The 25,664-nt window shown below is 41.5% G+C and overlaps 3 protein-coding genes across 10 annotated transcripts in view; 1 reads left to right on the top strand and 2 right to left on the bottom strand.

The window, feature by feature from the left end:
- Positions 1-1,451: 1,451 nt before the first annotated feature.
- On the bottom strand, positions 1,452-5,632 carry casp9 (caspase 9, apoptosis-related cysteine peptidase). Of its 3 annotated transcripts, XM_037279867.1 has the most exons (11): positions 5,389-5,632; positions 4,976-5,128; positions 4,290-4,479; positions 3,875-3,943; positions 3,714-3,793; positions 3,101-3,298; positions 2,937-3,026; positions 2,344-2,491; positions 2,083-2,271; positions 1,754-1,863; positions 1,452-1,655 (listed from the first exon to the last, which is right to left on the bottom strand). In XM_037279867.1, exons 2-11 carry the CDS (start codon positions 5,105-5,107, stop codon positions 1,524-1,526), a joined length of 1,338 nt encoding a protein of 445 aa, XP_037135762.1. In that variant the 5' UTR covers positions 5,108-5,128; positions 5,389-5,632; the 3' UTR covers positions 1,452-1,523. The 3 variants fall into 3 exon arrangements, with proteins under 3 accessions (XP_037135762.1, XP_037135752.1, XP_037135768.1); XM_037279857.1 differs by lacking the exon at positions 5,389-5,632 and having other exon boundaries at positions 4,976-5,371; XM_037279873.1 differs by lacking the exon at positions 5,389-5,632 and having other exon boundaries at positions 3,101-3,277; positions 4,976-5,370.
- A 9-nt stretch (positions 5,633-5,641) lies between these two features.
- On the top strand, positions 5,642-12,976 carry LOC119139271 (dnaJ homolog subfamily C member 16-like). Of its 5 annotated transcripts, none has more exons than XM_037279838.1 (16): positions 5,642-5,723; positions 5,839-6,007; positions 6,682-6,814; positions 6,884-6,950; positions 7,166-7,493; positions 7,578-7,762; positions 7,856-7,960; positions 8,041-8,199; positions 8,296-8,426; positions 8,506-8,695; positions 9,145-9,324; positions 9,444-9,520; positions 10,046-10,126; positions 10,213-10,302; positions 10,369-10,539; positions 11,236-12,976. In XM_037279838.1, the coding sequence occupies exons 4-16, from the start codon at positions 6,921-6,923 to the stop codon at positions 11,681-11,683; spliced, it is 2,175 nt and encodes a 724-aa protein (XP_037135733.1). In that variant the 5' UTR covers positions 5,642-5,723; positions 5,839-6,007; positions 6,682-6,814; positions 6,884-6,920; the 3' UTR covers positions 11,684-12,976. The 5 variants fall into 5 exon arrangements, with proteins under 5 accessions (XP_037135733.1, XP_037135726.1, XP_037135710.1 ...); XM_037279831.1 differs by having other exon boundaries at positions 6,640-6,814; XM_037279815.1 differs by having other exon boundaries at positions 6,633-6,814.
- Positions 12,977-13,985: 1,009 nt separating this feature from the next.
- The window catches only part of soga1 (suppressor of glucose, autophagy associated 1), a 42,900-nt gene continuing 31,221 nt past the window's right edge, over positions 13,986-25,664 (bottom strand). The window contains exons 11-24 of one of the 2 annotated variants that reach the window (XM_037271227.1): positions 23,740-23,868; positions 22,686-22,787; positions 22,129-22,359; positions 21,824-21,928; positions 21,571-21,738; positions 19,849-19,998; positions 19,670-19,771; positions 18,612-18,676; positions 18,403-18,550; positions 17,626-18,192; positions 17,220-17,487; positions 16,916-17,134; positions 16,260-16,669; positions 13,986-16,104 (exon numbers count right to left, since the gene is read on the bottom strand). In XM_037271227.1, the coding sequence (XP_037127122.1) occupies positions 15,961-16,104; positions 16,260-16,669; positions 16,916-17,134; positions 17,220-17,487; positions 17,626-18,192; positions 18,403-18,550; positions 18,612-18,676; positions 19,670-19,771; positions 19,849-19,998; positions 21,571-21,738; positions 21,824-21,928; positions 22,129-22,359; positions 22,686-22,787; positions 23,740-23,868 (2,808 nt within the window). In that variant the 3' untranslated portion in view covers positions 13,986-15,960. The remainder of the gene's footprint in view (positions 16,105-16,259; positions 16,670-16,915; positions 17,135-17,219; positions 17,488-17,625; positions 18,193-18,402; positions 18,551-18,611; positions 18,677-19,669; positions 19,772-19,848; positions 19,999-21,570; positions 21,739-21,823; positions 21,929-22,128; positions 22,360-22,685; positions 22,788-23,739; positions 23,869-25,664) is intronic. The other variant, XM_037271235.1, reaches the window with a different exon arrangement.

The raw sequence follows: 25,664 nt of genomic DNA, 5'->3' as shown, positions 1-25,664 counted from the left end.
TGTGAGATATTATTGAAGATGGGGGTTTTACAGCATTGTAGGCGATGGATGTTCAAAAAGTTCGTATCACAGGTGGTTGCTTGCTGTACATCATTCATAATTGAGCCAACTAAAGTAAATGCATGAAAAGCTTGTTTAAGGAAAGAGCTACAGTTGAATATGGAGTTTGATAGTTACCTTCTGTGAGGAGAAAAAACAAAGCTGTCAGCACTGAAAAACAAACATCAGTTTAGATCCAATAAATGGATGGATACACAAAGATCTGAGTCCATGTTTCAATTGTGGATTATTCCTAGTTTAGAATGTTTATCTGGCGAGACACAGCATTTTTGTTTTGTTTTGGCAACACTAAAAAATAACAAAACTGCTTTTATTTTTAACATTTTTAATAAACCAAACTGACATTTTCTACATATCCTAAAGAGACATTTTTTCCCCCTAGAATAGTGTTAAAAAATCTGTCTAAATTTGTATTAGTGAGCACTTTTCTTTTGTCGAGATCCAAGTGTAGCATATCTATCAAGATTCTGGTTCGATAGCGTGAATGATATTTGCACGGGTGTGCTCGGTTGTTACACTGAATTTCTCTGAAGTCACCCAGCAGAGCAACGGAGTCCCCAGAATTAGCACTCTTGAGCACCCCAAAAAGGGTGGGTCCTCTGCACTACTGTTTGGTGCAAGGTACAAATAACAGTCAGGACCTGTCGCCCCACCTGAAGGCAGAGGAAGGCTACTCTCTCATCCACCGGGGTGAACCCAATGTACAGGGGCCAATCGGGGGGGGGGGGGCAATAATTATGACCAGGCCTGCTCTGCGCCTCTCACTGCGTGCAACTCCAGAGTGGAAGAGGGTCAAATACAGCAAGTACTCCCACTTTCTTAGCGAGATAAAGTCCCTTAGATCCTTGAGGGCAATGATCTGACAAGTAAATCATCCTAATCCATTTTCTTTAATTGATAAGAACACTAATCAGAATTTGTTATAATTTACCAGTTCAATTTGGGCCACTATATAATCTCCCTGTCATCTCTTATAGCAGACTCATTGGCTGACAACAATCCTAGATTGTCTGTCTGCTGTTGTTGGCAACGCACAGTGCTTCAAGTGGAAAATAATAAGTGTTGTGCTCACATAAAAAGCATTTGTTTTTGCTGCGATGGTGACACAGAAATACTGATGTCACAACGGCATAAGTAGTTTCACTACAATTACAAAGACTACCCTGAACCAAAATGTTACATTGTAGAAATTACTCGCAGTGTAAAAATCTATTATAAATACCTACAAAGAAATGAAAAATGATACATTGTGCAAATTGACAATTAATTTAGACATGTATAGCAAGACTCAAGGAATTACTGCCATCTACTGTTAAAACATACCCATACACAAACTGCAATGATTCCGTTTTTGTTTTTAATTCCAAAATATCAAATGAAAATAGACGATATCATCCCAATGAATTGCTGTCTTTTTTTATTTGTTACAAAAAAAATCGGCACAGTACAGAGTACAGTAACATTTAATTACGTTGAACTGAATTTTGTCCCGGGGTTGAGGTTTGAAAGTAAAGATGTTTTCGAAGGGAGTTAAATGAACTTGGCATTTGCTTATAGATGCCTTTTGCTGAGTTCTGGGAGACTTCATTGTTAACCTAAAAACAAACAATTAAAATTAATCATAATTTCATATTCATAATGATTTATTTTAACAGAAAATATGGCTATGCCTATAATGAGATGAGAAGCTCACCATCATTAACATTGAGACCAAATCAACAGTGGCAGTATTTTCCTCAAGGATGCGGTCCAGCGTCTCGATGTACCAGGAGCCTGACTGAGTGTCCCTCCAAGACACGTAACCTGTCAATTGATCAAAAAATATGAGGATGGTGTGGGTTGAGAGTTAATGTATGTATGAAATGTGTTAGCATGCTTATTCATAAACGTTCCAATGCAAATGAAAATATAAGCTCTGTAATCAGTTAAAAGAAATGCCCTCGAGGTGTACTACTGCCATCGGGTAGACCAGAATGGCTACATACACATTCTGCTCATTCTGAACTCTGCAATGGCGTGTACCCGGAAAAGTAGAGTAGGACACAAGAATGTCACTTGGGGTGGGCAGTGTGGCGCCGGCGTCTGGTTCATCAGACGTGCTCAGCGAGTCGCTGCTGGAGGAAGCGGGGATGGCGTCCGTCTGATCATCGATTCCGCCCTCGGACGGTTCGAACTCATCAGATGGCACTTCGAAGCCTTGGTCTTTTTCACCTCAATGACAGAAACAAATCTTTGCTATTACTACCAATGGTGTCAAAGGAGTCAACGTTGACCGTTAGTTACCTCCTCCGCAGGCCTGGATGAAGAAAAGTTTGGGTTTCCCCTGCAGGGTGGGACAGTGTTTCCCGTTGAAGTAGTTTGTGATGTGCTGCACTGGAACATACTGGCCGTCTACTCCATAAACGGCACCGGGGAAGCGGTTGTGATTCACCTGAAATGGTGGCATCGCTAAGATTTAGGGTACTCATATGGGTCGGACTCAACCAAATGCAATCAAATGCAACCCAAGTGACTGGGCAGTGGTACAGGGACAGCAATGGTAGAGTATCCGCCGCTCAACTCTAAGGTAGTGGGATCGATCCTCAACCCTGGTGACCATGTCAAAGTGTCTTTGAGCAAGACACTGAACCCTAATTTACTGGTAGCATGCTTTGCATGGCAGCAGCCTCCCATTGGTGTATGAATCTCTGTGTGAATGTGAGGCATTGTAAAGCGCTTTGGGCACCATGTGGTGTAGATATAAGTACAGTCCATTTACAACTACTGTATTTACTGTAATAGGAGAAATACATACAGCGGTCATAACAGTAGTGAAGGCGCAAGTGAAACATTGACAGGGTGAACATTATTGTCTTATAAATATGAACGCATCTCACCTCTGTCCCATGGGACAGAATGATGACCACGCAGCAGTCGTACGGCGAATGGTCCTTCTTGGCTAAATCGGACAACTCGTGTTTGAGCCGCTGTCATGTGGAGAGAAGTGTTAGCATCACACCAGTTAATTTGGCATCTTGCAAGAACAAGGAAGGATTCTTACTCGCTGTTTGAGGTTTGTTCTCACTTCAACGAGAAAGTGAAGTGCTTTGAATCGTCTCTCCAACCTGTCGCAATCAATGTTGGACCCCGTGCGATTACTCAACTCGCTCTGTGGCTCAAAATCCACATTGTTGATAATAAGGCAGTGTCCGCATGGGGTGGCATCCATTTTGTAGATCTGGGTTGCAAGGGGAAATTTACGTAAGCAATGACATGTATTTGCATTGGCTGCTCAAAAATACGACAAATAAATGAGTCCGAATATACTACAAAATGTGAATCAACCTGCAATTAACCAATTTTAACAGTGGTGCAGTTTGAGATTGATCTTGGTCTTGAAACCACTTTAAAGGCACTTTTAATTGGTTTTGTTTGGGTTTCAGACAGGGCGGACTAGGGATTTTTGATCAATTCTGGTCAATACTGTGATTCGTGATCTTTTATCCGCGCATTGAGAGGAAGCATAAAAGACAAGTAAAGTAACGGTTAAATTGGCAAATGTAAAATAAGAACACCCCATTCTAAGACAATGAGCAAAAATTATCTCTTCTTTACATACGTAAATTTCAGCTCCCTTATTCCATACAAGTGCATAACAACTAATTGGTGCTTACCTGAAGGCTGTCCCGCCGTCTCCTGCCTTCCATGCGGGTTCTGATCTGCGTCTGAGCTTGTTGGTTCTCTGCTCCGGGGGCTGTGGCAGAAGCATGCACTCATGTTCATTTCATAAGCCAATCACTCAAACTTGGGACCCAACACAAATATGATAACTTACATGGAGTAGGACTGTGCAGTGGATGGATAGGGGCAGCCTTTATTTGCTTCTGGAAATCCACTGCAGAGGCTGCAGAAGAAACAAGTTCAAGTGTTTTTTAAGCATCTGCTCAACGCAAGGCATCAAGTTTCAGAATGCTTTTGAAACCATACATTGAAGAAGAGCAAATTTCCCTTGCGTCAGACTCACAAACAAGCAGTGGCCATAATATAGGGCGTGCAAAAAATATTGACACACGTCATAGAATTTATAATGTCCTTGTTAAAAAAAACAACTCATTAGTCTTTATGTCAAAAAATAAAAAGTTTATTCATCAAAATTCCAACAAATGCACACCACCTGTGACATGACATACATTTTCACTGCAAAATCAAGGTCAGACACAAATAAATGTGACAGAGTAATGTGCACTTACAAACCGGAAGAGTCCGGACAACTGGGAGAATGAGGTGGTTGGACATTGACCCTCCACTTCGAAGGAGCTCTGCCAAACTGTGCTGCTCTGAGTCCTGAAGACATTCCAGAAAGAGAGGGAAGGCCCGACTCCCACGGGTTGCCAGGTCCCGCGCCAGCTGCCTGGCTTGGTCCCGTGGTGTTCCTGAGCTCTGTTAAAATGTTCTTGACGTGAATAACAGTCATACTCGTTTATACAAAAGCTCATATTTGTTGGAGTGGTATTTTGAAGGAGAGTGATTTCAAGTTGTATGGCTACAAGGAGAGTTACAACGTGGTCGATTATATGACTATAATTACTTCTGGATTATTGTTTCAAAACACGTTCTGGTTCCAAATATTCATCAAAAATCTTTCAATATTTCATGAAAGACGAAAAATATTCACATAATTATTCCTTGCTTTCTGGGATGTTTAAGCATGAGACGAAGTCTGGTCTGCTATGATTCCGTCTTGGGAAAAAAAAGAAGGATTTTTTTTATTTTTATTTTATTTGGAACAGAATCCAGAACCCCAGAGCAAGTTGATGCGTTGACTACTTGTCCACGAAGGTGCACGCAACATCCCCCCTTTCGCCATACTTCAAAATTGGCGTATCACTACAGTTTATCACCAATTTCGAAACTACAGTGTCCATTGCCATCCTACCTTAATTTTCTCGATCATCTCTGGAGTGAAAACCCCTTTCTGAAGCAGACGGTCATAGACACTTGATGGATCCAAACTTGTGACAATATTTATCCTATAGCGCTGAAGAATCTTCTTGTGACCTTCCTCCATTCTCCATTAAGTACTAAATAGCTGTCAGAAAAGCTGTGATTAAAAACGAAACAAAACAATACACGTACAGAGCGTGTAAAGGCGATATTTTATATCAGCGCGTTGTGCTGGCAAGGGTGACTACTTCCTGGTTTCGGTATTGTTTTGTGAATGACGTCACCATAATGGGTGGCCCCATCTTTCTTCTGCTACTTTTTTTTGCAGATTTGGCAGGGTCTGTGCGTTTTTGCCTTTATTTCGTGTATAGTGTTACTGTTTTAGTTAAAATAATAATTACTTACTTCTCAGTTTCAGCATTTTACCAGATTATATCGGATTTCGAGATTTCCAAAATAAAACCACGGATATGGCTAACTTGACCAACACATGTCTCTGTCGTACATTTCACGCTTTGAACACAAACTACTTCTCAACACATCTTGTTCGTAACGTGACACTAAAATATGCAAGAATAATAACAATTTTGGAAAATACACGTCCTTTCCGTGTATCTTGTTTATGGTCGATTACAAGCGTTACTTCCTTGTTTACATCACACTTGTTTGTGATTGGCCAACCCAGAGAGCATGCCTTAAAAAAAAGGTGCGCTTGATATGACAATACCCACCGAACTATGGTAAGACACCATTCAGCAAGGAGCACTTTGCGTTTTTGTTTTGTTTATTAAATGATGACTCCGATCACAAATACATTAACGCGGATTGTGTATCCATGGAATACTCATCTTCCAGACAGTGCTTTCGAATGATCGTTGACTGTCTCCTTGCCCCGGAGGAAATTGAATTGCTGCCGAACACGCCTTGCGATTGTCGTTGTACAGCATACACTAAGAACCCCCACGAACATCATCACCTGCTGTAAAGATGTGGCGTAGTGCCGGTTGACTACTGCAGCTTGAAGGTGCCTGATATTGCATTTACACGGAAACGAACAATTTTTGTACCAATTGAAATTCTCTTGGTGTCATATGTATCTGCTTGGACATTCGATCGTGGGCGAAACCAGTACTGTAGCACGGTGATATACTGTACGTAGTTTTAGCGCACAACAACACTACAATTCTGGTTATGGCCTATGTATTTATTTGCATGTGATCATTACTTCATGTCCTCATCTGTTGTAACGTAATTTAAAAGTGTGAATTTGTCCCAATATGTAAACCTTTAGCGTCCTGCCATAATTTTCCTTGATCTCTATTAACTAACTACTGAGCCATTCAAAAATAATAATGAATGTAAATGCTGGGGCATTTATTTAATATGTATGAGCAATTATTAGGATTCCAACGTAGAGCATACCAGGTAGTTAAGCGACAGGAAATGTACCTCCCTGCGTAAACAAATACAATGCAGCTCAACCTCAGGTCAGCGGATTCATGGCCAGCAAAATGCTTTTGGCAATAAATCACCATTGTAGTTATGATAGGAGCACAATCATTCTGTTGATGTTACGCCCATCTGTATTGTTCATTTCCTAAAAACAAGACAAACTATTGCATTTTCCCTTTCCTTAAAATGTTGTTAAGGTAACAGTGATGGCAGATTTCAAGATGTCTCTGCCATTGGCTGTCATAGTGGTCATATCTGTTCTGGAGCTCGGTGTGGCCAAGGCTGGACCTGAACTAGACCCGTACAAAACCTTGGGTGTCACTAGAGGTGCAAATCAGATTGAGATTAAGAAAGTTTACAAGCGACTTGCTCGAGAATGGTGAGTATCTTTAACACAAAAGTGACACAAGCTTGTCAACAGTTTTGTAATAAATATGTTATTTTCAAGGCATCCTGACAAAAACAAAAATCCAGGAGCTGAGGATATGTTTATCAGGATTACCAAATCATATGAGGTAAGTAATTTTGTGAAATTGAAGAGAAAAATAGTCTATCTATAGTTTACAATATTCCCCAGCTATATCGTGGGTCATCAGCCGAGTGTTGTATAGTATTTTTTTTATTACATTTCATGCCTGCACTTTTTGTAATGAATTGTACTCACAGTTTGTTTAGAAAATGTGTTTTTATGAGTTAATGTGTATCTAAAGCGAGCCTACCTACTGTCAAGATTCTATCCAGTGAGGACAAGCGTGCCAACTACGACCATTACGGACAGACAGATGACACTCAGCCGTATGGCAGCAGCCGCTACGGTGGTCATCGCCATGACAACTTCAACTTCGAAGAGTCCTTCTTTAACTTCCCATTCAACAGCAAAAACCACCGGGATTTTTCCGACAGCAAGTACTCACTGCACTTTAACCAATATGTCAACGACGTGGTGCCCGACAGCTTCAGGAGACCCTACCTGATAAAAATCACCTCCGATTGGTGCTTCAACTGCATCCACATTGAGCCCGTGTGGAAAGAGGTGGTGCAGGAAATGGAGACGCTAGGTTTGGAATCAAGAAATTATTCAATAGCTCTGAGATGTTGAGGTAGATGGTAAAAGTCAAAGGGCGCGCATCTCATCTGCGCAGGTGTCGGAATCGGTGTGGTGGATGTTGGCTACGAGAGACGGTTAGCCAATCACCTCGGCGCTCATCGTACGCCGTCTATACTCGGAGTCATTAATGGCAAAGTGACGTTCTTCCATTATGCTGTAGCAAAGGAGCACCTGAGGCAGTTTGTGGAAGATCTTCTACCGCAAAGACTCGTGGAGTGGGTAAGCACCTCCGATTTGACTTTACTCCTGCCTGCATTACAGCATGAATGCAGATGGCAGCATTCATATCAAAGCCTAATTTTATCTTGTCAGGTCAGCGACAAGAATGAAAAGCGGTTCTTGAACAGTTGGCATGAACTCAACAAACCGCACGTGCTCCTCTTTGACCAAGTGCCTGCAGTTCCCTTACTTTATAAAGTGAGCCCGGTCGGGAGTGTTGTCGCAATTGCATTTTCAGCTCAATGTGCTCATTGGTTTTAATCTCTCGCTTGTCACAGCTGACGGCTTTCGCGTACAAGGATTACATACAGTTTGGCTACGTGGACCAGGGCCTTTCAGAAACGGTCGAGTTGCAGAGACAATTTAATATTAACACTTATGCTCCGACCATGCTGGTTTTCAAAGAGAACACAGACAACCCTGCTGACATCATACAGGTGAGTCACTGTAATCAGGTGCCTAACAAAAGAAAGAAGGTGAGTCTTTTTGTAATCAGGCAAGCCATAAGATATGACTCTTTTCCTTCTTTGCAGACTAAAGGGATGAAAAAGCAGATTATCGACGAATTCATGTCAAACAACAAATTTCTCCTGGCACCCAGGCTGGTGAATCAGAAGCTCTTTGATGAGCTCTGTCCTGTCAAGCAGTTCCACAGACGGAGGAAGTAAGAAAGCGTGTGTTTGTTTGCATCCTCAAATCACATCCATGGTGCACTTCATCACTGCTGTTCTTCCTCCCGTCAGATACTGCGTGCTGCTGATTACGGGCAATGACGAGAGCTTTTCTCCGGGGAACCGAGCCTTTCTGGCTTTTGCTTCGAGCAACACAAAGGAGGTTGTGAGATTCGCTTATGTTTACCAACAACTACAGCAACCGCTTTGTAACATCCTGATGACCAGCAAGGACAGCACGAAGATACCACTGCCACCGCAGGTATGTCACTCTACTCCATTAATTTTTGTCTACTAACAATTGATACAGTTAACAAACCCAAATAGCCACCAATCACATACATTCTCATTCATCTATACAGATAGCCCATCAAATTGCCCATCCACTGATTTATACATCCATCCAGATAACCAACTCAGCGTCCCACCCAATCGAACCTTCCCTCTGTCCACCGATCCCCCCCCAATTTAATATCCATCCGGTATCCAGTGTTTTAGCGTGAAATAATATTTATATTGTAATGTTTATCTCATTATGTTCATTGTTTATGTGAAAAATCAATGGTGCATTTTTATTAAAACCCACGAAATTTGCCCAAAGAAAGCAGGATTGTGCTAAAACAAGATCAAATGCATAGCAGCAACCGTTTAAGCCCACCATTAATTATTACTTCCAGTTTTGCCTTTGTGTGTGGTGTTCCAATTTTACAGGTGGTGATCCTGGAGAGGCGCAATGCTGCCGGGAAGGCCCTTTTCAAGCCAGTGACTCCTTGGAATGGCAGTGAAGAAGACAAGCAGCGTCTTGTGGCGGAGTTGCAGCGACTCCAGAAGGACCCGTCAATTCTGATCCATGATGCCATGCTGCCCGAGCTCAACAACGAGTTTGCATCTGTATGCTATTTGGCTGGGAAATAGTTTGGCTGCACAATTCAGCCAAGAATAACATTTGTTGGAATCAATTTTGGTAATGAGCTAAGCACTTTGTCTGATGCACTATTGTCTCTCCTTAGATTTTTGTGATCCAATGGATCTATGCATTTTATGATTACCTCACTGAAGTCATCGATGACATTCTGCACAACAACTGGTGGGTAGAATTTTTGAAACGGTTACAAGTGGTCGTGTACACACTTTGACGTACTGTTGCTCTGTGTAACATGCGCTGGCGGCAACTGATGGGTGCAATGCATTTCAACGGTTGTAGCAATGGAACTCCACTCCTTTTACTGGAGTGCAAAGGAGAACATTTACAGCTCTTCAGAAGAATAAAATTTAAAACAACATGTCATAAAATAAGAACATCTCTAAACACAAATCTCTTGGAGGCTAGATATCTTGAACTATGAAATGATTTCCACTCTCAGCCATTTGAGAGGGACAATCACAGTATTTTGGACAGATATTTATGTGAGTACCTAATTGAGTAAATATTTGACGTTACAAATAAGACGGAAACAACAGGCCCACAAAATAGTGGGCGAATGCGCAAATAGTACAAATAGAATGGAAATCTCTGAATAGCCAGGGCTGCAACGTCTGAAGCCTATTACAGTGGGGACTGTTACTTTATGTTTATAAATGATTGTTAATTTCATTCTTTGGTGATTTGCAGGCGTGAGATGATGCCTTTGCTGTCCCTCATCTTTTCTGCCTTATTCATCCTGTTTGGAACTGTGGTCGTCCAAGCATTCAGGTGAGCTTTGTCTCTATGCGTCTGTAAGGAATCGCACCTTGGATCATGTTCACTTTTTTTTTTTTTTTTTTTTTGTGTGGCTTCAGTGACTCGAGTGACGAAAACGCCCCCAAACCAAAAGCAAAAGATACAACTAAAACAGAAAATGGATCTCCGGGTAGTGCTGGTCCGTCAAGGTAATGTTTATTCATTTGGATTTAATATTCGTCCAAAATGACCATTAACTATAACTACTATCACAGTCGGCCTCCCAAGAAGAACTTTGTGGAGGTGACGGAGTTGACAGACATCACCTACATAAGCAACCTGGTGAGGCTAAGGCCGGGACACATGAACATTGTTCTCGTGATCACGGATGCCTCGAAGAACATTTTGCTTAGCAAGTTTGCCAAAGAGGTCTACTCTTTCACAGGGTATGTTGAAATGGTCATTTTTCATCCATGAAGCTGTATTTGGTGCATTATTTGGTCATTTCTAACTTGAGTTATAGCTGGTCATTTGTGTAAGACTCAAACATTCCAAAAGAAGAAAGCTTGTGCCTGTGGTGAGAGGATATTTTAATACAGTTGAGCTTGGTAAAAAGCAGTGGGAGCTTAAAGCGCGATCCACTCCATGCCGCTGGTTATTCATAGCATTTCCCATTCAGTTAAATGACATTTGGAATCATTTGTTCTAATCTATACTCTAAACTGTCACCATCATAAAACCTTTGTTTATTTTACCTGGATCTTTAAAATAAATATTTGTCAGTGTTAATCAGCCCAACATAATTACGTTAAAAACAAAACACGATTCAAACCCTCTTAAAACACGAAATATTATAGAAAATTTAGTTTTTAAGCTATTTTATTCTCAAGCCATCGAATGTAAAAACTACACAACCAGGGAAATCTTTGCCATTTTGAATTTTGGTGTATCGGGGCCATGAGTCGACAGCTGGCCTGGCCTCTTGGGGCTTGTTTAATTGTCTGTTTAATGAGGTAACTTCATTCGCAACACAGGAGACGAGACACAATATGTTCAGTTCGTACAGGTGAGTTTGTAAAAACTGTGTCTATTGTCTTAACATCTAACCGATCATGACATTTCAATTGTTTGAAATATTCTAGGAGCCCGGCGCTGCATTTCTCCTTTCTGAATACAGACAAGCACAGAGAGTGGATGTGTACGCTGATGGAAAGGGCACAGGACACCGCGCAGATCTTTGCATGCGAGGACGATGAAGCCAACGCCAATATGGACTACACCGGCTCCGTGCTGGCACTCAACGGACACAAAAAGTACTTCTGTCTCTTTAAGCCCGTCTACACCGGGGAAGACCCGGACAGCAAAATGCCGGAGGATGAATCGGCCCCGTCGGTGAGAAGGTCGAGGGCGGCTTTGCGTGACGAACACCCTCCACGCAAGTCAGCTCGCTCCCGTAGCACGTCCACCCTCCAGATCCACCACAAGTTGGACCGTTTGGGGTTGTGGATGGAAAGGCTCATGGAGGGCACCTTGCCTCGTTATTATGTCCTTGCCTGGCCAGGGCTCCACAAGATTACCCCCAGTAAATAGATGGAGACAGGTTAGGAGTGGGTGATGAGTTCACATTCAAAAGGCTGCTTGTATGTCCTTTTGTTTTGTCTTGCAGTTTTTGTGTTACAGCAAGGGTGTCCAAACTTTTTCTTCTCTGGCCAGCATAAAGAAAAATCACAAGATGTAAAGGCCTCTTTGACATTGGTTCTTTATTTTTATTAATAATTAAAAAAAAATTCATCAATGCACTTAAAGATGGGCAAAATATATAATGTCTCGTATATTAAGTCTACACACCCTTGTTGAAATGACACGTTTTTGTGCTATAAAATGAGATAAATAATGTTAAATAATTTTATAAATATTTATAAGTTTTGTTGCACCTTTAATATTACCTCAAACCTGTGCAACTCAGTGAGAGAAAACATCTTTTCAAGTTGGGAATTGAAAATAAACAGCTGACATAATGTGGTTGTGCAAGTGTGCACACCCTCGTATAACATTAAAATTTATTTATCATGGTGCCATTTTTTATACAACAAAACATGGCATTTGAAAAGGGGGGTAAAAACCTTTTATATCCATTTGACCCTGTTGATGAAGCAAAAAGTTTTTGGTCATCTTCATGTCTGCTTTATGTATAAATCTACTATTTGAATTGAAATGTATGGAAATGCAATTAATCTATTCCACCCTACCAAAAACATCCTAAAATGTTTTAGTGGATCTTTTTTATGAGAAAAATAGCTATGTATTCTGCTGCTCCAATTGTTGCTGCGGCATTGAGAATAGAGACGGAATATTGAGACAAGGTTGGCTATTCCGTCTTGACCGGTCATCTTAAAACATACTACATACAACATAAATCATACTGGCGCACTATTAATGCATGTTTTGTCTTCTGTTGAAAGATTATTACTCTGGATGCTGAGTGGCTGGTGCAATATTGCGTACTACTGTTGTGTTAATTGTGATCTTTCCATCGGACCTCAGAATAGTTTTCCTTTGAGATAGAAAGACCCAAGTCCCGAGTGTAAGATTTAGCTGTGTTAGTCAATGTAGCAACCAAAACCCACAAGTAGCTTCATGTAGCCCAATGAAATTTTGTAGTTGCATTGTGTTTGCTTGTTTGGTTTTTCTTGTTTCTCTGGCACGGTGAATAACCTTAAGATTTTACTGTGAACAATATATTTGTTGTATGTTTACGAGTTTCAGTGTACTGTATAGATTTCATTGCTACTGCACGTTAGTCACCAATGCTTGCTTCTGTAAGTTCACCAGTGGAGTTCTCCTTTTGTGGGGGAAATAAAAATAATTTATGGTTTTTAAACAGTGTGTTTTCTGCAGTCTATTTGTCATTCAATGGGTAAAGCAACGCATTTCTAGTGGGCTCAAAAACCAGGGACATGGAGCTATGATACTTTTTAGAACTTATTACCATTTTTCCTTTTGATTTATCAATACCATTGTATTTACATGCACACACACACACTGTCCGTCCATCCATCCATTATTGTAATTGTCAAAGAATGACAAAAGGATCAAAAAGCTAAAAGAAAATGAACCAGTATGAAAATTCAAACATTTATTTGTGAATTCTATGACAAAACACAGTGGGCAGTTAAAAGACAAGCTACATTGGTCTAAAAAATAATGAAACAAACTTTTTAAAAGCCCTCTTGGGATGACTGGTCTATTTTTTATTATCACGTGCGTGTGTTTGAGCCGCTTAAGACTACACATACAGAGAAAATGCTCAAGTGTGGTCAGTAAAGGGAGACAGCTACATATTTCCACAGCGACCTGCATTTAGATCAGCCGTTGACATTCAGCTTTTCTCAAAACAACAAAATATTCTATTGAATCGACAACATATTGGAATTTGTTTCTTTTGCACTTTAATGTAGCTTCCATTGCATTCTCGTTTTTCATGAGGCATTACTTACTTAAAAAAGTCAAGCACATTGTAGGTAATATTTCTCGCTAATTTACAGAAAGTCACTCTTTAGGTATAAGCCTAAATATGAGCTAATACTATGAACAGCTAAGAAGTTATTTTACATATTGCCAACAAAGGGTTTAGGTAGTTTTCTCAAGAACTGGCACATGCGAAAAAGCGCGTTATCAATGAAATAAAAAACTTTCATGAATAAAGCGATTACAATGCGTCAATTGACTTATCCACAAAGACTTCCAAAACGCTGGGAATGGATAAAAATGGCTTGATGACATTCTGATGGAGCAATGGTGCATATTGACACCAGCAGTTCATGCTGTTCTACTTTTAAGAATAAAAATAACATTAAAAAAATTCTAACATGCATTTATTTTGCAATTTTGAGCAACAAAATTGCAAGAGTGTGTAATAAGACGAAATGTGCGATGCCAGTGAAACGCAAACAACAAATGCATTTTTACATACTGTATTCTCATTAACAACAATCCCACAAAAGAGTATTTTAAATGTATTTTAAATGTGATCTTGAGCCAAGCAACATCATTTGCTACGTACGTTAGAATATGATATGTTACTTTACATTTAAGATAAATGGCCGACAATAAAAAGTGGATAGTGTAGATAAAGAACCAGCCCCCCAAAACATATATATATATATAATATTAAAAAAACTAAATAAAAATAATTTATTTCCAGAGAGAACATTGGTATAAAATGTGAACTAGATATATCAGCCTATCCTAATCCTGTAAACCTTTTGCTTGTTGTTCCTCTACTGTGGTACATACAGTACTTGTAGCTTCTTTTGTGCATAAAAACAATCTTTGTCATTTAAATAAAAGGCCTGCTGGGCTTGTTTCAACATGGAATCCACAGCCATGTGACAGGCACTTCAATTATCAGCTGATCTTCATAATGGAGGTGACGCAACGGAATGTAAGATGTACAGCAAAGTTTTTAACTGCATTTCTCTGTCCATTTTGTTATTTATCATGATTTGATGACAATGACAATTTGATGACACTGTTAGAGTATGAGAAAAAAATGAATATGAAGAGAAATAAAATCATAGTAAATGAGTGCATGACACAACACAAAACGTTTTGCTAAATTTGTTTGACAGTAAGGCCGTTTCATTGAAATCGGACTACAGTGTTTTCACACACTTCTAATGTTTCTTTTTCAAATTTGATTGATTTTAATGCATAAAAGATTTAATTTTTGATTTTTTTAAGCAAATTCAGTTATTTTCCCTGTTTCACAGTCTGACTTATTTGAAACAAGAAGAAAAACAGCTTAAGCTAGGCATGTACTTGTTAGTAGCAAAGCAGACAAATTATGCTCATCTCCATAATTGAAAGCATTTCCTAGGTGTCTTTAACAAAAGGTCAGCTCCACAGATTTGTTGAAAATCAATTAAAAGTCCATTTTCCATGGTATGTCCCTTTTGATTCAATTGTCAGATAACAGCTTTTCTCTGCAGAAATAAATGCAGCGGAGGTTGTTTGACATCATGTGAAAAACGGCGTAATGTTTGCATGACAATGAGCTTTTATCTAACTCTCGCCAAATCACTGAGGGCATTTTCCACTGTGTGTCCCATGAGGATTCGCGAAGCAACAACGGGCCCAACTACACATTACTGTCATCGCCTCGGCTCGGGTTTTGACATCAGTGAAGAAATGAAACAGGCACTTCACCTGTGGCCACATTAAACAAAACATCTCTTGCAATCAACAGCCGATGTTGTTTTTTCCCTTACAATCTACAACGACAAACATTACATAACACAATGGTCCCACGTTTGGAGAAAAGGTTCCAGGCTTCCGCTTATTGTTGAGGTCTTCAATTTGTACGATTTTTAAAAATGGATCGCCTCACTTCAGTGGTGAGAGCGATGTCTTATGGGCATAAAAAGGGCCCCTCTGTGTTTGTTGTAGACAAAGCAGCACATGCAGGAGGGGGTGACTACATTCTTTCGTTTCGGTCCCCCGAGCCTGCTGTAATAGCTCGGTGGTGTAACACGTGAAACTATTGAGGGTGAGGGGTATCATTAGGTCCATAGTGATACTTATCAGAACGTCCTGCTGGTAGTATTGTGATTGTTAAACGGGTATGACGGCTCGCCCTCCTGGTGTAAGAACTACTGACACTGAAAATGGTGACCTGATTTTGTGTGTGTAACATAAATGTGTGCTGAGCGGTGTGTGTTATGTTTGGCAGTGCACGTATGTGGCAGGTTAGGTGAAGGGAGTGAATGTGTTGCTATGGCAGTGGGGTGCCGTGTTTGAAAGGAATCGTGTCAGTATGTGTGTGCGTGTGTGTGTGTGTGTGTGGGCGCGCAGGAGAAGTAATGTTTTCACTCTGTCAAAGTGTCTCGATTCTCCTCGACAGAGGCTGAAGACTCTTGTGGGCGGTGTTTGCACTGTCCTGGCGAGGTGCGAGGGCCCCGAGAAGGTCGGGTGGGACAGTTGGATAGGGCAATGCAGTCACAGGGTCCATCCTGACAAAAAAAAAATCTTTCAATCACTACCCAATGAAATTGAATCGTTCACCATCTGCTACGGTGAGGAAAACAATTGAAAGTGCTCAAACATATGTTCAGTTTTACACTTTAGCATGCTTTGAGCAAAATATCGTTCGAGCCAAAGCCCTCACCTCTGTTCCAGATCCTGCAGTGCCAGCGCTGACCGTCCCGTCCTTCCCTCCTCCGCCCATGATACTGACCATCTCGTCGCCGGCCGTCTGTCTCATGAACCGCTTGTTAACGATTCTGGTCACATTGTCATTGCCCCCACACAGTCCGGCCAAGGCGCCGAGACCTCCCACAGCAGCCGGCAGACATTCTTGCTTGAGCTCATCTACGCAGTTAAAGCCTCCTCCAACAAGGGAGTCTCTTTGCATTCTCTCTCCCGAGAGGGGGACAGCTCCCTGGCTACGGTTGCTGCACACATTTTGAAAGAACTCCTGGACAAGACCTCCGAAGCGCTGAACGTTTGGGTCAGATGGGCAAACTGAGGCGCAGGAGGGTTTCCCTGCTATGTGAGGGTGTCGAGCTGGACTGGCACCTGAACACACACATGAATTATGATTGGCTGAAAATGAATAAACCTTATTTTATTTGGGTTCGTTCTCTAAGAAGATGTACATATAATACGGTACATCAGTATCATCTGCTATTATCGGCTAAGATGTAGTTTGGAAGTAATGGATGATGAATGTATGAGCCCTCACAACACTTCTCTGTGGAACATAATTTTGTTTTTGCTTTTAGAGAAACTGATTATGCATCTATATATGATGCTGTATTATACCTCCGTCCCCCCTCCAGAGAGTCTCAGTGCTTCCCGAATGTTCCACCACACTGAAGAGGCTGGAGAGGCCATCAGTGAGGCCGCTGAGCACGGGGCTGTCCCTAGTGGTTGTTGAGCGGGCCCAGGCTGAGCCCCCACCCCCACTAATGGCTCTTTGTTGGAGGCTCCACAGGCTGCGCTCCCGAGACGAAGGAGTCCCTTCCAGTCTGGAGGTGGAGCCTGAAAACAAGAACATTATAATAATTACAAAAACGACAAAACAAAGTTGACAATAACAGGGTATACGCTCAAAAAGTGGAAATACCAGAGGATACACGGCGCTGAAGCTTCGGAGATCCAAACTTGGGTGAGCAACAGGGCCTCTCGATTCGGCTGTGAACTTTGTCCAGAGATGTTGATATCTGTCTCACTCGAGTTGACGCGAGCGGGGAAGTGGTTGTAGATGAGGGCCGGGGTGACCAAGCTTTGGCGTGCAAACCTGCGCCCCTGCTGCTGGTGAGGTTGTCAGTTTGAAGCCCGATGCTAACGCACTGTGCAGCTGTTTGTGTGGATCTGGTGGACATGCCCACCGCCTGGAAAAGAGTAAGAGTACATTTTTAAATGTTTGTATCATTTTAAATTGTGATTAGAAACCTTAAATAACATGTACCATTAAGGCTATGAAACATTTTTTCTAGGGAGAATTTAAATAGTACTATGAATTAACTTACAGGTTCCTTGCCAGGCTTCCTCTCCAGAGATGAGGAGCGAATGGCTTGGCGCACACAATTGGTCATCTCTTTCATGTCATCACTTAAGTTTGCTGAAATCTCCCCCATCTCCAAGTCGCGGAATGCTGATGACGCCATCCCATCAGCCAGGCAGTTTGCCGAGCCATTGTTGACCACAGCGGTGACAGAAGCGGCAGTGCATGCGCTTCTGCTCTCCAGCAGCTCTCGATGCTGCTTGGATAGCGAGCTCAGCCACTGCTCATAAGATGACGAAAAGCAGGATGAGGGCTGCTGGATCTCAGCCGGGCCTGGCTCAGAGACACTCAGCCTGAGGGCAGAGCTCCCATTTGAGTTCCCGTGCGTATTCTCGCTCTCCCGCTTGCTCTGTTGGTGCTCCGTGCGTCGGACAGCAGGGGGGCTGTAGTACATCCGGATTCCGGTGCTTTCTGGAGCAGTGTGGCTCCTCTGGACGGACTCCAGATCCAGCTCTGACCCTACTAAGTTGCCGCAGGAGAGGCTAGCGCTGGGGCCATCCCAAGTTTTACAGGTTTTCCCAACATTTGGAATCTGAGAAGATCCATGTAAGTAAAAGTGATTAGGGCATCTTCATGTCAATAACTTAAGGCCAAAAATGAGTCAAAGAGTCCAAATTTGCTTTTAGCACCCTCACATAGGCACATCGAAAAGCAAACTATGAGCGGACATAACATGGAAGCAAAGCTATTCGGAGGTTGATTTACTAATTCAAAAAAGTGTTCACAAAAACTGTGTAATCACCTCATCAGTCAGACAGGTCCAATTCTTCTTGCTGGAGTCACTCAGCTGTGGACAAATCAAAGGAGGCGGGGCCGCCAAGTGGATCAAGCCCCTGAGGTCAGCTGTGGTTTGGAATTCTGGGTCATCGAGCTCAAGTGTGGATTTGGTCCTTTAAATGAAAAAAGATCATTCAAATGTAATGCTCACTATTGCTACAGCCGAGTGTTTACCTTGGTGATCCTGTTCCGTTGGTGACAAGTGTGTCTGCCGGGGACTCAGCACCTGAAAACTTTGACTGTGGAGATAAATAAATACATATATAGATACATGGAAATAAAAACATGACATTATGAGATTGAAATTCTGTGATGGGATTGCAACCAGTTTTGGGTGTACCACTGCTCCCACCGGAACTCAAGTGTAACAGTTCAACACGATAACACTTCCATCCTTGGGAGCATTTGCCAAGTTTCGTTTACACAAACTGTCAAGATGGGGGCATTAAAGATGAAAAAGATGAATATGAGACCAGAAATAAAAAAATTCTGATTAGAAAGTCTTCTGCAAACTATAATTTGTGTCATCAGCAATTATCCCAGTTGCTTTCAGTTTCTGTCTTCAACAGCTATTGTGTTTCTCTAACCGTTATCTGTGGTTTCTTTCTTCTTCGAAACATTCCAAACGGTTGGACTATGTTTGTCCATTAGGTCTGATTGATTTTCATCTTGTTTATTGATCACAATTGCTTGTTTTTACCAATGTAAGGATCTATTGTTTTCTCTTTGGTTAACAAGTATGAATGTCTTCATAAGTAAAATCCTAAATCTGAAAATCTATTGCTTAAACAAGAATTGTAATGGAACACGCCTGGGAAAGAAAAACAAACCCCACACCTGTTCGTAAAATTCACCAATATTTGATCATATAAAGGATTAGATTGAAATGTGTATCCGATTCAGGACAGCAGAATTGACAGAAAAAAAGCCAAGACCTCATGACCAAACACTTGGTTAAAAACTCCTAAGTGCAAAAGCTGAAAAAGAGTTGATTCAATGCGGCCGTATTAAGGAGTCGAAGGATCCTCCAATGTTCTTTCTTTTTCTGAATTTTCAATAAAACATCAAATATACCGGGGAACTGAGGTGAACTATGACAGAAAGCATCTGATGAAAGGTCTTCCACGGAAACCCTTATCACTGCTGCACGCCATCATCCACTTCCATCATCTCAAGACACACACCCTTCTTATATTTGACTTTTCCTTTTACACACACGCACACACACTCGCCTTGGTCTCTCTCAGCATCTGCTCCCACTGAGCTCTCTCCTGGCTGAACCGCTCTAAGAGCTCCAGCTTCTCCCTGCCCCAGTTCCTCTCTCCAATCTGAAGCTGTCATGCCAGAGAGACAAGAAAGAGAATCAATGACCTCTAATAATACTGTCTGTCTTTCACATAAACACTTTTACCTGTTTGGTCAAGTCCATTACGGCAGCATAGGACTCAGCCAGAAGGTGCTGGTGCTCCTCACGTTCCCTCTTCAGTGCTACCTTCAGGTCAGGTGGGTCTATTGCATCAGCAGAGGACAAAGAGGCTGCTTTGGGTGCTTTGCTCTCAAGCTAGGAAAAAAAAACAGTGAATTGTGTTAAAAGATTGGAAGTTAAAAATTTGGTAATGCATCCATAGTAAGTGGGGGGGGGGGATTTCTTGCATTTTTTTAATGAGGACCTTAGCTTTCCCTTTTCTCCCTGTCGCTGCCTCCATGTAAGTTCACGCGGCGCAGGCGAGCGGCCATTATTTTGACACCCACCCACGCACAGTGACTTTGTGGACCAGGTCAGTCCGTAAATAGTGCTAAAAGGCCCGCCGGGTGGTCAGTTGTGGAATATGACATGCGTGTTTAGCCAAGATTCATTCATGTTGAAGGCGGCCCACTGGAGTCCCTCATGCTTACCCATAAAAGTGACATTGCATTTAAGTAAGCATTTACTGCTTTATAAGAGGTAATTTTGCATGTAAATAGCGAGAACATAATCATATTTTTGCCATTTTCCTTTAGGGATAAAGAAGCCAACAGATCTTCACATTTCAGAGCTTCTATCTGCTCACCCATTGTGTTCGTAACCATGGTGACGCCCCTGGCTGAGCTGCGAGCAGATAGGTGGTACATAGGTACAAGCAAATAAATTGTACAAGGAACGACAAGTGCACGGGGTCTTCAGTTCACAATGTTATCAGCAGAAGTCAGTCTAGGTTACGATGGTCTAAAAGTATTTTCCATACAAATGTTTACTTTATTTATGGCTTATTGTAACTCCTACATTGGTGTAGGTTAGTGATTTTAGTTTCACAAAAAGATAATTCCTTTATTTACATTAGCTTGCATGTCATTGAATCGTGATTAATTCTATTGTACCAAGCTTTGCTGTGTCTGCAAATTACATTTCTGGTTCTATGGTTACATTTAGTTGTGGAGTTACTGTATTAGATGTTCAAAGCTAAAATCTCAAGATTTGCAGGTCTAAATCTAAAGTTTGACTTTGGAGGTGCATTTCGACTGAACTCCAAATTGTAAGCATGTTGAGGCTTTTGACTTTAGGAAGTCCCACTAACAAAGAGTTTTGTTTAATAGATTGGCATGCCTATTACAGGTTAGTTCGAGCTGGGTTTATTACATTGACTTCAAAGTTTGGTTACCCCTTCGAGGATTTGCCATTAAAAAAAAAAAGGACGAGGACCCACTCAGAGCTGCTTGCAGGATTATTATTGTGCCACGCCCGTGCCAGAGCATGCTCGGCCGTCAACTTCCCACAGCCACACCCCTTCATTACCGTTGTCTGTCACCTGCTCCCTCTTGTTGTCTCATGTATTTAAACCCTGCCCGTGTGTTTCTCTCTGTTGGTCTACTGTTGTCTCCCGTCTGTGTCTGCACCTAGTGTTCCTGTGCTACTTGTCTATATTCCCCCGGTCTTGTCTGGAGGCTCACGGTCTCCGAGTGGACTTCTGTCTGTCTGTTTGCTTGCTGTGAGTCTCTATCCCGTCTTCGTTTCTCCACCTACCTCCCTTCCAACTCTCTTTCCCTTCAATAAACCCTGGTTCAAGCTGCATTTGGTCGCCCTGCTCCACTCTTTCCTGACATGTTGCTGTCATTCTCTAGAGCCTCATTAAGGAAAATACTTCTCCTTGCCCACCTGAGCGATGAGGCTTTTAAGTTCAGTCCTCTCCACTTCCCATGATGCCTTGGCCTTTGCAAACTGCTGGGTGAGTTCCTGGGAGCCTTGCCGCTCCTGCCGCAGCTCGCCACTCAGGTCCTGCAGCGCTACCTTTAGGTCGGCCAGAGTGCTGCTGACAGCACTCAACTAAAGAGTGAAAATGATGAATCCGCGTTGAGAGAGTGTGTTTTGGAACTAAGCAAGCGTGTTTTTATGCATACGTGCAGCCAACCTTGATTGCTTGGCCAACTGCTTGTTCGTCTCCATCGGCTTTTTTCCCCGTTAAGTGCAGGTTATCCTCCTCCAATAAAAGGTAGAGGTCCTTTAGGTTGTTCATCTAGATGACCAAACACAGAGTAGGATTTGTTTACCCCACCTTCCGACGATATAAAACGTATGGTCTTCATTTTAGGATTTAGATTAATTTTGCAGCATGAGACTAAACAACTTGTTAATCCAAAAAAAAAATAAAAACTGAAATGTGATTTTTCTAATATCCATAGAGCGATGATGCTGTCATACAAGAGAAGATTATACCTCCAAAATGTCTTTCCACTCAGTGTCCTTCTTGCAGCCCAGCCTCCAGTGTTTGAGGAAGCAGCGTAGCTTGAGGCTGAGCAGCAACAGCGCTTGTTTGAGGTGCTGTGACTCCTGTACCAGCAAAGTCCTCTCTTGGCCCCATCTCTTGTGCTGGAGCCGAGCCTGAAGGCCTAAACTCTGCAGCTGAAAGTCCCGGCGGAGCAGAGCCTTCTGTTGCTCCTCGTGGAGCTGAGAGATTGACAAGGAGTTTGAAAGCTACCTGGACCGTTCCTGGTGCTAAGGATCCTTGTTACAATATCTCAACGTGTTTGTTTTGCTGAACCCCTATTTTGTACACGCCTAATCTGTATCGTGAAGAATTTGATCATGATGATCAGGTATATTGTGGTCAAGAACCCACAAAATAAAATTCACACTCAATAAAGCGTGTGCATTATGCCAAATTCAGTGAAGACGCTGATGCATATTAGAAATATTTGGCTTTGGTGACAGTCTGAGTGCCATTTCAGTTTTTCATTATTCAGCAGTGTGTGAATTTGTGACACATGACTAACCTGTGAGAATTTCAGTGTCATTTTCCTCTGAGCCTCCATCTCCTCCAGCTCCACTTGAGCTGAACCGCCTGCCTCGCACGACTTGGCAATGGAATCACTAGACTGGATAGGATCGAGGAAGGCAATTTAGATGCGGTGGGTAGGGGGGGAAAAAAAAGATACGCAATGAGTGGACAAGGCAGCAAACAGGTTGGCGAGTAAGTAATGAAGGGGGAATGAATAGAAAAGTGGAGGAAGCAAAGGGCCATCTGCTGTATTTGGTGGGGTACTGCTGCCTTTGGCCATCGCTACTTTCAGTAATACTGTACTGTGTGTAAGAGTACATTGTAATCAAAGTGTTACTGTTAATTATTTGTCAAATGAGACATTTGTATTTGTGCATTCTCTCTAATGTGGTGAGTTGAATTGATGGCACATCGTTGTAATAGGTATTTGACCTCCAAATGGACTGGAAGCATCAGAGGTGTAACAAAAGCGGAAAGACGGCTGAGTAACTCAGCTTTTAAAACATTACATTCTTACAATGTGATATGATTTAATGAAAGTAAAAATACTACATTCATGAATTGTAATGGTTTCAAAGATAACGAATCAATTCAGCATCTGTTTTCCATAACTCAAGCATCTTGGAAGCTGTGAGATCCGACATGGCCTGGTGCTGCAGTCACACAAACACTACATTCGTCGTAGTGACAAAAGGGGCTGAGCTCTGAAACAAAGCTCTCCACTTAGCGGTTAGTCTAAGTTCCCAGTCATTGCAGTGGCCACAAATTGTGGGTTGTGACCAAAATAACTAGATCATGGAAAATATTGCGACGACACATTATCAGTAGGGTAAAACAAATTATTTTACTCCACAGGGTGGGTAACCGAGTTCTAGAATGAGACCTGGACCCCTCCAGAAGAGCTATACATAGTTCAAGACTATTTGACTCAATGTGAGAGTCAGACCAGTTCTACTGTTACACCTCTGATGCAAACATTTTGAGTGAAAGAGTCTTCAGGTCCAAAACAACACGGGTTCTGTTCTAAATCACAGTGTTGTGTTACTTACTAGTGTATCTTGTGTCTCCTTTTCATCCTCCTCTGCTCGCTCAATGTGCTTTTTTCTTTTCTCTGCCTGACCGTTCTCCTCTGATTGGCCTTTGAACCCTGGTTGCAACTGGTCCCTACAATCAGGCTGCTGCATTCATGCGTGGGCAAGTCAATGAAGAAAGAAATGAAAAACAAACATACAAAGAAAGTATAGAGAACAAAATGTGGCATGAGGTGGAAAAGCAAGCCAAAAAACACACGAAAAACAAAAGGAACAAAACCAAAATAAAATGCATACACTCAACCAACAAACACACAAAAATAACAATCGGTGGCTCTCACATGACAAAAAAAAGAATGTAGAGGAAAAAGATCTTGGTCAGAGAAGAGAAGGAGAGGGTGGAGAAAAAAAAGAAAAGCAAAACAGAGGAAATAATGAAAGGCTGAGGAGAGGATAGTGACAGAAGAGCACACAAGAGGGCAGCAGGAGGAAAAAGGGTGGGAGAAGTAGTACGAGTGAAAGGTCAAAGCGAGAGATACAAAAACAAGCGTTGGAGGGAAGATTGCAAAGATGAAACAAGACAGGGAAAAGAGATGCAAGGTGTGATATAGATGGGAGGAAAGCGTGAAAAATGGCAGAGAGCGAGGGTTTTAAAAACAGGGCAACGGGGGGCGAAAAGCAAAGTGTTATGGTGCCCATGCGGAGAAAAGGACAATTGGAAGAGGGAAGAAAAGGAGGGAAAAGGGGTGGAGGGTGTTTGGACTCAGAATTGGCCTCTAATGGAGTCTAAAAAGTATTTCACTTCGCTGAAAAATCATATCACAATTGAGTTAAAGCAAAAAGGTGGAATAGAAATGCAATTATCTGAAGGGCATTTCAAGCAAATTGTATGTATTTTTTCCCACCAAGGTACTGTATTTCAAGAAAGTCTGAAAATAAGTGCATAAAAAAATACAAAAACACAATAATTTTAGAAAAATTGGACATTTTTATATTTTTTTCATGTCAAATAAAAAAAAGGGTTTTCCATGGTTTTGACGATGACTCAATTTAAATGTATTCATAGTCGCCCTTGATACATTTAACGATAATGCAAATTAGCATAACGCTGGCGTCGCGCCAAAACCTCCCAGGTTTAAGTTTAGTGAATTTCATGTTTTCACAAATACTGTAAATACCATTGGTCATTCCTCACGCAAGTCTGCTATTTGATTTTTAAATAAATCAATAATCAATTTAATGTGTTGAAAATGGCTTGCTCTCTTTGACAATGCAATATTGATGACTCAAAAGTCATGCTGTTGTTTGGGTTTCCTGAATTCATAATTTATGAATTTGCAGATGCAAGGATTTCACCCAATTCCAGCTACAGTATATGTAGCAATCATGGATGCTTTAAAATAAGTCAGGTATTATTTTGTACTTCCGAACTAATTGCCACATACAGTACATAAGTGGACTTGAAAAGGATCTGAAACAGCACGTCTGATATTCATGGAGAACACATTACTACAATTATGATCAAATATAATTGCAAAGACCCAATTCAAGCTACAAAATAAATATTGAACCAATGTCATGCAACAACCAGGCTCCATTTGAGGCCTACAGCAGTGTGGAGAATTTGGATTAGGAGGTTGATCCAACTGCATGCAGAGGCCACAGAGGGAGGCTTACATTAGCAGCTCAATTCTGACTTTTTTAAAAAAAAATTTAAATACATCTGATCTTACCAAATCTTACTTTTTTTTCCACAACATTGGTAAATATGTTTATCATAATGGTCAGATTTGAACATGCATTGTAAATCCAGTGCAAGAACAATGAGATTGGGAATGGTTAAATCAGCCCAGAAAGTAGAATTAGCAGAGTGTAGTAAAAAGAAAAGAACCAAACCAAAAAAAGCTTACAAAAAAAACAAGAAAATAAAGAGAATGGAAATA

Source organism: Syngnathus acus, chromosome 2 (genome assembly GCF_901709675.1).
Source record: "Syngnathus acus chromosome 2, fSynAcu1.2, whole genome shotgun sequence".
In the NCBI taxonomy this organism is placed as follows: Eukaryota; Metazoa; Chordata; class Actinopteri; order Syngnathiformes; family Syngnathidae; genus Syngnathus; species Syngnathus acus.
The sequence above is the reverse complement of the archived record's forward strand: the minus strand, read 5'-3'. Positions and strand labels throughout refer to the sequence as shown.

Excerpts from the sequence above, each read along its gene's own strand:
- casp9 (XM_037279867.1), bottom strand. The coding sequence starts at position 5,107 with ATGGAGGAAGGTCACAAGAAGATTCTTCAGCGCTATAGGATAAATATT. Across the intron at positions 3,794-3,874 it reads ACTGCACAGTCCTACTCCAT|CCCCCGGAGCAGAGAACCAA; the intron begins GTAAGTTATCAT and ends CTTCTGCCACAG. Across the intron at positions 1,864-2,082 it reads GTCCTACTCTACTTTTCCGG|GTTACGTGTCTTGGAGGGAC; the intron begins GTACACGCCATT and ends ATCAATTGACAG.
- LOC119139271 (XM_037279831.1), top strand. The coding sequence starts at position 6,642 with ATGGCAGATTTCAAGATGTCTCTGCCATTGGCTGTCATAGTGGTCATA. Across the intron at positions 9,325-9,443 it reads TCAACAACGAGTTTGCATCT|ATTTTTGTGATCCAATGGAT; the intron begins GTATGCTATTTG and ends GTCTCTCCTTAG. Across the intron at positions 9,521-10,045 it reads GACATTCTGCACAACAACTG|GCGTGAGATGATGCCTTTGC; the intron begins GTGGGTAGAATT and ends GGTGATTTGCAG.